General features: G+C 42.7%; 1 protein-coding gene across 10 annotated transcripts in view; it reads right to left on the bottom strand.

Moving 5' to 3' along the window:
- ENOX1 (ecto-NOX disulfide-thiol exchanger 1) overlaps nucleotides 1–13,717 on the bottom strand; it is a 555,654-nt gene that overhangs the window by 104,747 nt on the left and 437,190 nt on the right. For all 10 annotated transcript variants that reach the window (XM_078433342.2, XM_078433340.2, XM_078433328.2 and 7 more), the window contains one exon: nucleotides 12,673–12,790. In XM_078433342.2, the coding sequence (XP_078289468.1) occupies nucleotides 12,673–12,790 (118 nt within the window). The remainder of the gene's footprint in view (nucleotides 1–12,672; nucleotides 12,791–13,717) is intronic.

The following is a 13,717-nucleotide window of genomic DNA, read 5'->3' on the forward strand; positions in this document are numbered from 1 at the left end:
TCAAATGAGTGTCAGGGTGAACTTGGCCTTCCTTAGGCCCAGAGAATAGGAAGGAAGGAAATGTGGAAGGAAGCCTTCCAAAACCGTATTTTCAGAACCCTTGATTTCCCCTCCCTTAAGATGGCTCTAGTTCACATTCTTAACGTTTATTTATTTTTGAGACAGAGAGAGACAGAGCATGGACAGGGGAGGGGCAGAGAGAGAGGGAGACACGGAATCTGAAACGGGCTCCAGGCTCTGAGCTGCCGGCACAGAGCCCGACGCGGGGCTCGAACTCACGGACCGCGAGATCATGACCTGAGCCGAAGCCGGACGCTTAACCGACTGAGCCACCCAGGCGCCCCTAGTTCATATTCTTCAACGGGACACATCTTCTCGTTACTGCTTTCACCCCCAGAGCTTGAGTGCTACAAAAGCCTGCTTCAACAAACCCCACATTCATCTTCCCCGAGTCCTTGGGCAGGGAAAAGTGCACGGATTTTAAAAACTGTCTAGATGGCTAAATTATAGCAATTTTTCTCTGGGAGAGAGTTGTTCAGATATTAAAACCTTCTATGTACTGAGTGTGATAATCTTTCTCACATTCCCACAAAAAAAAAAAAAAAAAAGAGCAGTTTTTGCTTTGCTCATTAAAATGATTTGTTTTTGGTTTTTGATGAGTGTAATTTCTCAGGTAGCAATGTTTCATTCTTACTAGCAACTCCTTAAAAACCCTCTGCAAGTGCGGAAGCCCCAGTTAAGCACTATTAATCAAATGCTAAATGCTTTTAAACAGCTCTACCCCCTTTTTTCTAATTGAGAAATAGAGCTGTTTGGGCAAGTTTATGGGGTGACCTTGATTGAATTAAAGAGGTCAGGGATGGAACAGACTTCAAACTCATATTCAATGATTTTAAAGAAATGACTTCCCTCCAATTAAGCAGGAATTAGCATGAAATATTTTGTTTCCGAAAGGTTAAAGGAATTCCTCTGAGAAACCAGCTCTCTTGTTGCCTGTTCTTTATTGAACACGAGAGAGAAGGCACCACGGATAGTTTCAGAGAAAGTGCTTTGTTAACATGGTGCTGATGAGCTGGCATCGATGATAACATTCCTTAGAGTCACAAATGCTGTATCGAAGGGGCAAAAAGTCCAATTTAAGTTTTAATTTCTGTTTCAAAAGCCCAAAGACCCAACAACTTCCAATGACTAAGAAAAATCAAGTTACATTTTCCATCTGCGTTAATTTCAACCTAGTTCTAGGGGCAAAGTTTCACATATTACTTTATTTCTTTGCTGTTCCTCATTTCAGTTCCATCCCTAACCTTGCCATAGTCTCCCACCTTTTAATGGTCTGAAGGGACAGGTTCTTCTCCCTGCTCTAAATAGTAACACACAGAGTTTGTGATACCGAGTTATGGAAGCAGGATTGTCCAGAGGAAGGAGAGGGGACCAGACACGTCGGTGGAGGTTTGGGGACTACAGGGCATTGTTTTTGAGGAGCGTTAGTCCTGAGAAGAACACTGGCCGCGCTCTTTTAGGTCCCTGCTCCTGCCAACTTCAGAGAGGCATGGAGACACGGATTACACACAGGAGGGTGGCAGAGGGGGTACTACAGAGGGCAAGAAGGGACTTGAAGGGCACACTCCTCTTCTGAGATTTGGGGCAAGTTAGTAAACCTCCATTAGAGCTCAGGATCCTCTTCTGAAAAACATGGTCAGTACTGGGAGGATTAAACAGACAATAGTTGTGGGGTTTTTGTTGTTGTTGTTGTTTTTATTTTTTTGGAGGGAGGGGTGGTCCCAAACTGAAGGAAAAAAAAGCCCTTCAACAGATTAGAAATTAGTTCTTCCTAGTTTTAATTTCCTATCCCTTCATTTCACAAACTCTTGTCTTTGTACTGTGCAACGCCACATGCTGGCCATTCAGAAAGGAAAAGATCTCAAACTAGTCTTTAAGGAACACACGGGGTGGAAGGTCCGCCCGTGTCATGTTTTTACTCTTCTTTGCTTGCAACAAAATACAGCCTTCTCCAGGGAGAAGATGGAGTTCTGATGCATAGATTTATACAACCTCTTTTCAGATCATCTCAGCCCCCACGGTTCCTTAGGTCAGGGTGTACCTGCTCGCATGGGCTATAACTCCTGAGGGTCCAGGGGGCTGTGAGCCAGTGCTATTCCAAGAAAGGAGAACTCTGATGATGTGCTGCTAGGATTCTTCACAGCACACAAGCAACGCTCTCAGATCAAAGACCGAGTCTTGATTAGTCTTACAAGACTTTGTGTGCTAATTTCTCTCCTTAATCTGGTACTTCGAGACAAGTGGTCTCGTGGTCCCGTACATGGCATTAAGAATTTTGTGAATATTTGTTTTAATTTTATCACCGCTTTGTAGTATGACATTGCTTGGCACATTGCATGGTAGCAAAGAGCTAAGGACAGAGAAATGGATAACTTTAGGGTGCTCGGGTCACATAAACTATCCTAGAAAAGCGTGGGATGGCAGGTGGAGACAATTCCTGAGAAATGGACTGGTAAATCACTAAAAGAAGAGTAACCTACCTCTACAAGATTTGCCAAATACGTGTTGTCACTGAAGTTGTGTCTGAACGCTTGTAATTACAAAAACCTGAAACTTGCAGAATTTATCTGACATTCCAACTAATTACTGTTAGGGGGGAAACAACAACAACAACAACAACAACAACACATTTTTCTCATTAAATTAAAACATGGGTTGGGCAGGGAGAGGGCATAATACTTGTAAGATCTCTCCTGGGTCAAAACTTCCCTGAGACTGTGCATCTCAATAGGATTGGTATTATCGTAGATGCTGTCCCTCTGATCTTTAAGACTTATTGAGAGGTACATCTCATAAAAAAAAAAAAAAAAAAAAAGCCCCAGGAACAATGAAACAGGGACAGCACTACAATAAGTCCTGAAATTAGACGGTCAACAAACTGGTGATCTTCTCATATGCTCTCCCAGACCCTAGGGATGCAAAGGATATATGGGATGAGATGGGGAATAAAAGGGCTAATATTGTGGTTCAGATCATTCCAGACCGACCATCAAGTCTGTGCCTGTGTTTTGAGAAGTACCTTGATTTTTCTCTTTACTTTTCTGGAGAGCTGGGGAGTGAAAAACACGAGTTGTGACAGGGTATAGGGTTTGCCAAAGGAAATGTGTGATGGCACGGCTCTTTCCCCGTGCACTTCACCTCTTCAAAGCATTTCTTCTTCTTGCCTAAAGCCATAGAACAGATTGCTTTTGAGGAAATAAATATCACTCAACTAGAAAAGAGACTGTGCCAATTTCCTGCGTATTTTTAAAAACTGGCATTTCTGTTGGAATGGGCCTAAAAACAGTTTGCTGGATGCTCTGCCGACGTTGAAGTCAACCTCTTTCTAGTCAAAAATACAGAAAATAATGGGGAGACTAAACACGAGCCCCAGTCAGCTTTGTCTGGATTAACATTTTAAGGTAATACACTCTCCAGTCTACCTTTGCCTCCAAATGGCATCATGGTGCCATGCACGTCACAGGCTTTCAAAATCCTTGGTTGATTTTATTTGGTTACAGCCTCTTACGAAGCCACTTAAAGCATTTGGGGGAGATTCTGGAGCTTTACTCCCATCAAATTTAGTGGTGCCTTGTGAAGGTCATTAACCAGGAAAGAAGGAAAGTAGCACTGAGCTCTAGACTGTCCACTTGCTATCTTGGGGAACTAACATAACTTCTCAACATGTGACTGCATCTTCCTGTCTGTGAAAACAGAAAATGGTTGTGCAAGATGATTTCTAAGGGTCTCTTCCACATCTGAAGAGACTCATCATTGCCATTCCTGGCGGGTAAGAATTCAACAGCAGAATTCAAAAGCAGAATTCAACAGAATTCAACAGCACATGTCTGCCCGGTTTAGAACTTGAATTATTTCTTGACTCTTAATCTAAGAGCTATACAAATATGATCAGTCCTTGAAACAGGAAATTGTAAGACAATGGGGTCTGGAAATTAAATGTGGAAATTCCCTAATGTAAAGCAAAAGGAGGCAATAATAAGTTTCCATTATCTGACACTGGTTACTACTTTTAATTTTCTTGTTTGACTGGAAATGGCTAGGTATTCCCCAATCAATGTGAATTTTATCACACGTTCTCCGAGGTAATTTAAAAATTAATACTTACTACTTACTAGTTTAATTATTAAAATAATACATGTATATACTGTGGAAATTTCTGAGATGCAAAGAGAAGAAAACAAAAATCACCTATAATCACACCGCCCAGAAGTAATCGCTGAATATTTTGACCCATATCCTTACATATTTTCCCTAACATACAAGTTATGAATATAACACATATACAAACCACATGATCTGTACATTGATTTGTAACTGATTTTATCACTTAGCAATACACTGAGAATCTCTCATGCCATTATATAGTCTTCCAGAATATGATCTTTCTCAAGGCTGTTTATGGATATATAATTCATTAACCAATATCCCAGTGTTAGATATTTACATGTTTCTAAAGTGATTCGATAACTGAAAATTTAGGTAACTGCATTGTCAATGGCCCATTTGCCTTAAGTGGAAAGCAAGGGCCTCTGGGACACAGCGAGCGTCTCTGGAAGTCATGGTGGGCTCATTAAGAACCTGCAACACCCGAAGCACTATGATGAATACACTCTGTCTTGCAACTTCTGCTCTAGAAATGATTCTTCCTACTTCTCTGCTACTGACGGGGAGTCTAAAATAAAGTTCCCTTTCCCTAGCCTCTTCCCAGAAGGCTTCACACACTGTGTCCTGAAAACTGGGGGGAAGAGTGGCTGAGCCCTTAGTCCCTCTCTGGTGTCAAGGACGTTCACCCAAATAAAAGAGTTTCTAAGCCACTTGGACATGGGAGAGCTTACTATAATAATAATTTCCAAACTTGCTATAAACTTCAAAGCCCAGGGATTCTAAGTATAAGCATCATATCACGCAGGGGGAGTTTCCAAGACAGGAAGAAAGTAATTACTTCTTTCAATTACTTTTTTCGGTAGCTATGTGGCACTCCGCTGTGCACGGATACCCGGAATTCTATAGGACTTTGTCTTGTCCTCACTTATCGTATTTATACAGTAGTCTTAGTATCGTCAGGTCTCTGATTAGTGAAGCTTATGGGCGACAGTGTTAGCAGTCAAGGTACAATAACCGTGTCACCAAGTGTGTTTTGATGAACAAAGCAGAATGAACACACGGAAGAATTAGGACAATGATGTTCATAAACAGTACATCAGTGCTAAGAAGTTGGTAATAGCATATGTTTTAATATAGTCTGGTATTGATTCTTTTGGCCAATGTCCCACCTTAACAGTGTTATAGTCACATTTTAAGATTTTAGATGGAGAGGTACAGAAGAAAATCAATAGATACTATCTTTCCACTACCAACCAGCCACATATCTATAGCCTCTCTGCCATACTCACATTTAAGAGATCTAAAAGATGCTTTGGGGACGGCTGGTCCAGTTATCAGGCTTCTAATAACCTCAGGAATCCACTCTGACTACCTCAAAGATTATAGCTTCAACTCCCAGCGATTCACGAAAAAAGAGCCTATGATCCAGAAGAGATACGTGCTCATTCTCTGTTTTCTCTTTCATTAACATATAAAAAGGAAGCTTAAAAAAACACTCACTTGTTACACAAGAACTGTCTGAAAACAAAATCATACAGAATTATTGTTTCTGAACCCTAAAAACATATAGCAAAGTGCTTATGTAGTTAAGCTGTGGAGAAGAAAAACGATTAGAAGCGAAACTCTCTTTTGTAGTATTAAAACTAACAGTTTTCTTCTTTCCTTATTCTTAATCATTAGATTTTCCAAAATGACCAAGCATTATCTTTATATGAAAAACAGCTTTTATTTTTAAAACGTTACATGCTGCTGGAGGGCAATGAGCTGATCTACTGAAAGTATTTTCTATCTACTAAAAGTATTTCTAGGATTCACCAACTAGAATCACTCGATTCTAACTGACACTTGACAAAAGTCAGTGTCGAAGAGGATAATCCTTATTTCATAATCAGAAACTCCCACTTATTATTTACAAGCGAAAAGGAACAATTAGGAATAAACACTACTAAGGAATTCTTCCTTATGTTTAGGAAAGAAAAACAAAAACTTACAAACTTACCCAGATCCTGTCATCTAAAGTCCCTCAAAAATATTCTGATTTTTTCCAGAAGTTGTGCAAACCACACTTAAATCCCAACAACACTGTGTTAATTTTGCTCAAATCCAAGCTGAAAACATATTTTAACATCCTGTCAGAATGAGATACTAAGAGTGTCGATAAAATGACACTAAAATAAATGTAAATTTAGACTGTGGTTACAAGTGGCTGCCTGAGTCTGGGAAGATGTTAGGTTGCTATAGTATTTTCCATAGCAACTTTGAGTCTTATTACATAAATATTCCCTCAGTGTCCTTACAGCCTACTAAGAAAACTGGATTAAATCTACTCTCCTATGTAATGATCCTGCCTCAAACTTTATCAGAATGAAATGCCCAGAAAACATAATAAACCGTAATCTAGATCATGGCGCTTTGGCAGGTGCGAGGTGTCAGGGGACCACGGGCTGTGCGTGAGTAGCTGTGCTGTGACCTCATCCCGTGCACGGGCCACTTGTCTACGCTCTTCTCAGGTCAAGGTCTCTGTAGTTCTCCCTTTCTGAGGATGGGCTGTTAACTTCCTCCCTTTTCTCCTCTGATGTCACCAAGCTCCCGGGGCCTCCCGTCACTAGGCAAGAAGCTAGGGTTTCACAGAGCCTCAGCCTGTTCTGCAAAAGCAGCTGGGACCCTGTGCTGGGCTGTCACAGCAGGAAACCGGCTCCAAGCCAGTGTTGACCAGGAATACAAACTGTTTGAGATCCTCAGAGAGGGCTCAACTGGGTTTTTGGGGGTGCAGCACAGTTGCAGGGTTAGAGTATCTGACAAAATCTGCGGTCTCCTAGACACAACGCAATTTCAGCAGAACCAATCAATTTTTACACTAAATGCACGATTATGGAGAATGTGTGCATATGTGACAGAGATGTCAGGAATATGGCATTATCAGGTACTACACAAAAATAAGATTAATAAGGGGCTAAGCTTAAAAAGAGCTGAGGCTCCAAATGTTACTTTGTAGGACAGATAAACACAGTCTGGTTGGACCAGAGTGCTTCCATGACAAAGGAATCCTATGCTAGAGGATCAATTTAATAGCATCCGTCTCTTGCATTTAAAAGGTAAGGCAATTTACAAAAATAATTATTTCTATGCTTTTTAAAACCATGTCCTTTATGAAAGGGAAGCTGTAAGTGCACACGAGATGAGGGAACTGAAAATTCTACCTGAAATAAGCATTGGCTTGACTTCCTTTGGTAAGATTAGCAAAATTTGAAAAAGGACGGGGTGGGAGGGTAGCAAAAGCCTTGGCTCCTTGAGAATGAAGCTCTATTTCCAGAGTTCAGAAATGAAACAGCCTGCTCAGCCCACATCAGAAGGTGCATTTCATCATCTTTCAGCCATATTAGTTTTAATTAATCACATTTCTTTGTTTGGCACTTGGATTCCCAAAAGACATTCTTCTGTGGATGAAAACAAGACGCTCGTCTTCAACTCAGTGGTCGCGGATGGACACACACCGCCGCTGTTTCTCCTTCGGGTTGTCATCACATGTGAACACAAAAGTCTGCGAACACATTGTCCTTCCTTGCTTCCTCTCACCACTGGTGCACCTGCCCTGGGGGTCTGCTCGTGCAGGGATCTCGGCGTGGCTGTGGCCTCACTGGGTCACTTCACTTTTCACTTCTGAGTGCTCTCGTCCCTCTGCGGAGTTCTGAGCAACTCCTGAGTGAGCCTGCTTAGATCACATGCAGTGTTTCCTAAAACCTTCTACTAGCTGCCAGTGACGTGGCCCCCTTCGGCTGGCCCCCTGCAGGATCCTTCTCTGGCATCCTTCCTTCTGTGCCCAGGCTGGTGCTGGGGGAGGGGGGTAGCACTAATCCTCTTCTCAGGTTTGTGACAAACTGTAATCTGTTGGGCATCCTAAATGTCTTTCAAAAGCACTCTCGTGTAGGAATTAATCAGGAAAACCACGAAGGCAGTCCTGGTGTTCAAAGAGATCAAGGGAATAGCCAGAGAGAGCGCCTTCTTGTTGTTAATTTCTTTAACCTCAAGCTGCCAGCTACATATGAAACTATTCAGACACACTGAATACTGCTAGGTCCAACTGAATTTGATTGTGAGTCTCTAATTTGATTCAATTAGCTGAAAGATTTTCGGAATCCTTGCTGGATGTGTTATTGAAATTAAAAGAATAAATCTGTACCTACATGTGGAAAGTTTCCATGGCAAATCGACAACTAGAAAACACCTTTCATAATTAAAAGAGTATTTGCTCCTATGAAGAGCTCAGAGATTAAATGAGGTGTAATTACAATCCAAGAACATTTGTTTGCGCATTATGAAATGTTTTAAGGGTTGTCTATTAAGGAAGGACATTTTAGTTTTATCCTTCTGAAATTTGTCTTCAATGTACAATCTACACTCATCAGATACTGGATGAGGTGCAAACACTGGATAGAGGTATTTATTTTGGTTTACATCAAATTTACGGCAATGGCTTTCGAACATATTTGGCATTAGGCTTTTAGGCATTTAGCCACTGTACTTTTTAACTTAAAATGTGTATTTCTTCTCTTCAAAAAGCACCTCACACTCTTGAGGGCAGGGTAAACTGTGCCTAGCCCTCTCCATACTGCCCCCCCCCCCCCACCAGGTCCACAGTGTCTGGAGAAGAAGAAGGGCTTGACAAATATTTGTTGATAATTAGAATGATGCTGAGTGTCCACTCTCCGGGCCACAGCCTATTCAGCACGTGGCACTGGATTTTGAACGCATAAAAGTTGTGAACATTTTGAGAAATGAATCATCCTCGTTTGAACAAGCTTCTTAAGGCTTTCCGTTTAGAGCAAATGTTCTCAGGGTTACCATGTTCCCATCAACTTCTGGGACAAAGGCATCAAAAACAAAGACCAGAAGAAGAAGGGGCATGTGCAATTGAAGTCAACACAATTCACTTACTTGGTGAAAGGCCCAGAGCCGGGTGCCCTAGGTGACGACGACAAGCGGAGGTCAGTTACTGAGCACTTACTATGTGCTCAACGCTGTTGGTGCGGTCGGGAGGGCTTTCCATGAACCGACTCCACAGTACTATGGCTAACTGAGTTCTGCCACATGAGGCCTTACACTCTGGACAGATTTCCTCTTTTCTTCCCTTTGTTCCCTGTGCACTCCTGCCCTACCCCTACTGCCAACCTGGAGGAAGGAGGAGGAAGCAGCAGCAATAGATATGGCTTTTAAAGTGGGGCTTAATTCCAGTAAAAGGCAGACGATGCAGCAGTAAATTTGAATTTTTATCAGAAATCATCTTCACAGGCTTTGGAGCCGGATGCCAATCTTCTTGAATGAATGCTTCAATAAATCTGTCTTGATTTTCAAATTTATTAACAAAACTCATTTTCATTTTTATCAGCATCTTAGTTTTGCTCCAGCGGCTCTGTTTCCCCTTTAGGAGGTAACTGATAAGGAGGAACAGTGAACTGCCTGCCCAGCATTATATGGCAGTTATGGCAGGACTGGGGAACCCTAGCTAACGACACGTTGTAAGTTATTACAGGTGGTAAAAAGCAAAAGTACAATGAAATATTCTGCACAACCAGAAGAGCAGAGATATGCCAAAAACACTGATTTGAAAAAAATTAAACCCAAGATATAAGCCCAAACATAATAAATTGTATCCTTTCTAGAAACCAAGGAAAGTCAATTCTCTCCGTCTCCCCTTCAGAAATAAAATCTGTGCAGGTTGGCGTGGGCTCTAGGAGGAGGTGAGGAGCAGAGAGGTCCTGGTGCATCGGCCTCACGCAACTTGGCAGGTGAGCCTCTCCACAGTCCTCTTGGACAGGAGGAGGCTCCACGAAGGATGCCCTCCTCTGGAATTTCCAAGAAGTCTTGGGTCACCCACTGCCCGGGAGGTTGGAGGCAGAAGCTCCCTGTTTCGGCAGAAAGCAAAAGGGCAAGGGATTCTTTAAAGAATAGAAAGATTTACTGCTAGGTCAGCCCTTAGCAACTTCCATCAGTGAATTGAGCCTTTTGAGATGCCTGCTCCTGGGTGACTGACAGATGCAAATTTGCACCTGCAATGAATGCAGAGAGTCTCGGATGACACCACTGAAAGGTGTGTTTTCCTGAGGCTGCTGGGCCTGGATCCCTCCCCTCCCAGCAGCAGTTTGCAGGGATCCTGTCTGAAGCTTGGTCAAAAGACCAGATGGGAATTCTTGCCGTCAGGCTGTGTCCCTGAATATGCTGGGCTGAAAGGAAAACAGCTGCTAGCCTTTTGGCAGGATCTGCGGGGCCCAGAGGAATAAAAAAGGTTAGTTGCTTTCCTTTTCCTCTAATCAGTCCTGCGCTTTCCCCATAAACCACACGCCGCGTCCTCTGGTCCATCTCATTCTGAAAAGCACGAAAAAGACTTTGAACTCCTGGGGACCTGGCATCTGAACTCCAGTTTTTCCATCTCTCCCACCAGCACTCGTATAGATCATGCTCTGTGTTGTGTGCATTCATTGCGCTGGCCAAGGAAAATCCCGGAGAACTGAAAGTTCAGGTCCTGCTTCAGGCTCTTATTAGATGCCTGGGGGAAAAAACCAACAGAGATCTAGCTAGAAGGCTCTTCAGGGAAGCTGCCAGAGAGACTCGTGCATCTCAGCCTAGGGAAGGGAGCTTTGAATTCTTCTGCAGTGGAACTGTGGGTCTATGCTTGCTGTCACAGTCTAGAAGACCTCCCACTGGAGCCTACTGCCTGAGTCATTATTATTCTTGTCCTATTCTGAGCAAACTATGAAATTATACACATTCCTCATTTGGGAAGTTGACGACTTGTTTAAAAAGAAATGTCACCCCAAAATTAAAAAAAAAAGCCACGGGTTCAAATAAGAATTCCTGATTGATTTCTTTTCTTCTACACCTACCGTATAAGAATGTTAAGGATCCAAGTTTCATGTAAACTTGCCCCTCATCTAGAAACTTCAAAAATGATGAAGGCTTTATTGAGAAAAGAAAATTATTTATTTATTTATCAGCAGAGCTCATTAAATGTAAGAAATTCACACTAAAACTTGCTCTTTGCTTTTGATATACGCAGGCTTGCGGGACAGAAATTGCCGTCCTCAAATAAATAAGTCCACTCCCAATAATCGGTCCTGAGAAATCTCATTTCCACTTAATAAGAGACATACACTGACACATAAATGCTAGGTTCAATTTTCAGACAAAAGATACATGGCTTCAAAAACTAGTGGCACGGTGCCTTCTTTTCTGCTAAGCTTCTGAAAGATTTAAATGAGTGGCATTTGAGGATGAAAGGGAAATTTTCTAAGGCAGTGGTCCTGAAAGTTTAGCGCGCCTCAGAATTCCCTGGAGAATTTAAATCGCAGATTTCTGGATCTCACATCCCCACCCCTGCCTCCTAGAGTTCCTGATTCCTTGGGGATGGCGCAGGGTCCAAGAATTTACATTTCTAACAAATTCCTCGGAGGTGCCTGATGGTGCTGGACGGGGGACCACACTTGAAAGAACCACTGCGCTAGGGAAATTGAACTCCCTCCTACGTACGCCTAAAAGAAAAGGATTTTCTTGTGATCATCATTCATGGCCCTGGCACTCGCTGAACCCCGGAGAAAGGGAGCACTCTGACCACTTTGCAATCTTGATGACCTGAGTATTGGAGTCTTGGTTTTGGCTTCTACGGACACACTAGCAAAGATCCTCTGTTCCTGGCCACTTGATTCTGTTAAAGAGCCTGAGGTGGGTGAGTATTTTATTCACTGGTACGTCGAAGGAGACAGGTCAAATCCATGCTATTCCTCTGATTTTCTTTTTTGGAAATGGTGGCAGTTGTGGTCCTTCCCAGGCCCTTGAGACAACACGCTTCCCCTCGGACGAGCAAGCAATCTCCCTGGGTGTCTCCCATATCTGATTGAGCATCTTTCTTGCCTGTAATGCCAAGAGATTTGCATCTAATTCGGGGAGAGAGTTTTCAATCAGCATCTGAGTGTAGGCGGAGCACGAAAAGCAAGGTTCTCTCTAAGCTTCTCTCCTTTTTCCAACTCAGGAGTGATGCCCCTTTCTTGGTACCAAATGAGGCCACCTCTTTGATTACAGGTTAGGGAACGTTTATTGGAAAAATGTCTAATTCTCCAGCACATTGGCTCAGAGGCTGGAAAGCTCCTTTAGGGATTAAACAATTCCCATGTAAGAAGCACACAGACTGAGACCAAATTTTATCTGTATCTCAGCATCAGCGGTGGCTGCCACACTCTGGAAAAGGATTTTTATGGGAATAGGCAAATATCCCTGAAGAAAGTGCGACAGCCCCAGATATATGGACACAGAAACAAGTGGACCAATTTAAATCACCATGTTCCGAAGAAGGAGTTTAAAGTTCTATTAATAAAAGGCAGAGTCACTCAAAGATGAAAGTTTAGTATAACTCAAATAAAAGTGAGTTATGCGGCCATTTCCTAGTACATACGCCCCATGTGAGATCTGGAAGATCATTATGATGCCTCACAGGTGTGTGGCAGTCACCAGCCTTACCTGATTCATCGACTCTCATTTTTTTAGTCGGGCTGTCACAATTCTCGTCATCTGACATTTCCATTTCTTCTTCGCGGCGGATACCCATAAGCTGCTCGCTTTGAGCGTTCCGGAGCTCCTGAAAGTACAATATACGAGGATGTTAGAGTCACGCACACATGTCAACCTACCTTCTCTCAATGGTCTTTTGGTGTACTAGGATGCACATACGAACGCTTGGAATCTGAAGTTCTTACACCTCCCAACCACTGCCCTGCGTCATCTAGAACGAAGGTCTGAGTGTATGGGGAGCGGAAAGATCCAGGGATAAAGACAAGTCAAGGGGCCTTCAGCAAATTATTTAATCTCTTGAGTCTCAATTTCCTCATCTGCCAAAAAAGGGGATGATAACATCACCTAGGAGGATTCCACAGAAATGCCTATCGTCAGGACTGGCACAGCGGTGGCTCAGAGCTAACGATAAGACACGTGCACGGTGGCATTTATAAAAGGCCAGGTCGACCACTGACACACCGTGTCAATTCACGAATGTTTCCTCATCTCTCTTAACCTTGATTTACTTATTGGAATTCTGTTGATGATAATAGTTTTGAGGAGGAAATAAGCGAATGCCTGTAAAGCTCCTTACCGTCGTGCCAAACGCTTGGTTTGCTAAGTTGACAATGTGGACAACTACTACCCTTCACGCAAAACGGTGCCCCTGCATGTGTGTATGTGCCTGTGTGTGATCACACACACACACACGCACACACACACACACACACACACACACACACTCACTATTCAGGTATCCAAATGGCACAATTCAAAAGATGCTGGAGGACCAATGAAAATAGATACCTTTTTGGCGTTTCACATTATCATGTAGGGGTTTAGTGTTTCTGCTGTGTTGGTTGTTCTGACATCACTTAAAGATCTTAGGATCATGTCTTTCTCTACTTACTAGAGGAGTGACTGCAGTCAAAGGCATTTACTTTCTTTGAGTCTTTGTCTCCTCACATTTTATAAAACGGGCAACAGTAATACAAGGCTGCTTGAATGCCAG

Source organism: Panthera onca, chromosome A1, assembly GCF_046562875.1.
Source record: "Panthera onca isolate mPanOnc1 chromosome A1, mPanOnc1 haplotype 2, whole genome shotgun sequence".
Taxonomy (NCBI): Eukaryota; Metazoa; Chordata; class Mammalia; order Carnivora; family Felidae; genus Panthera; species Panthera onca.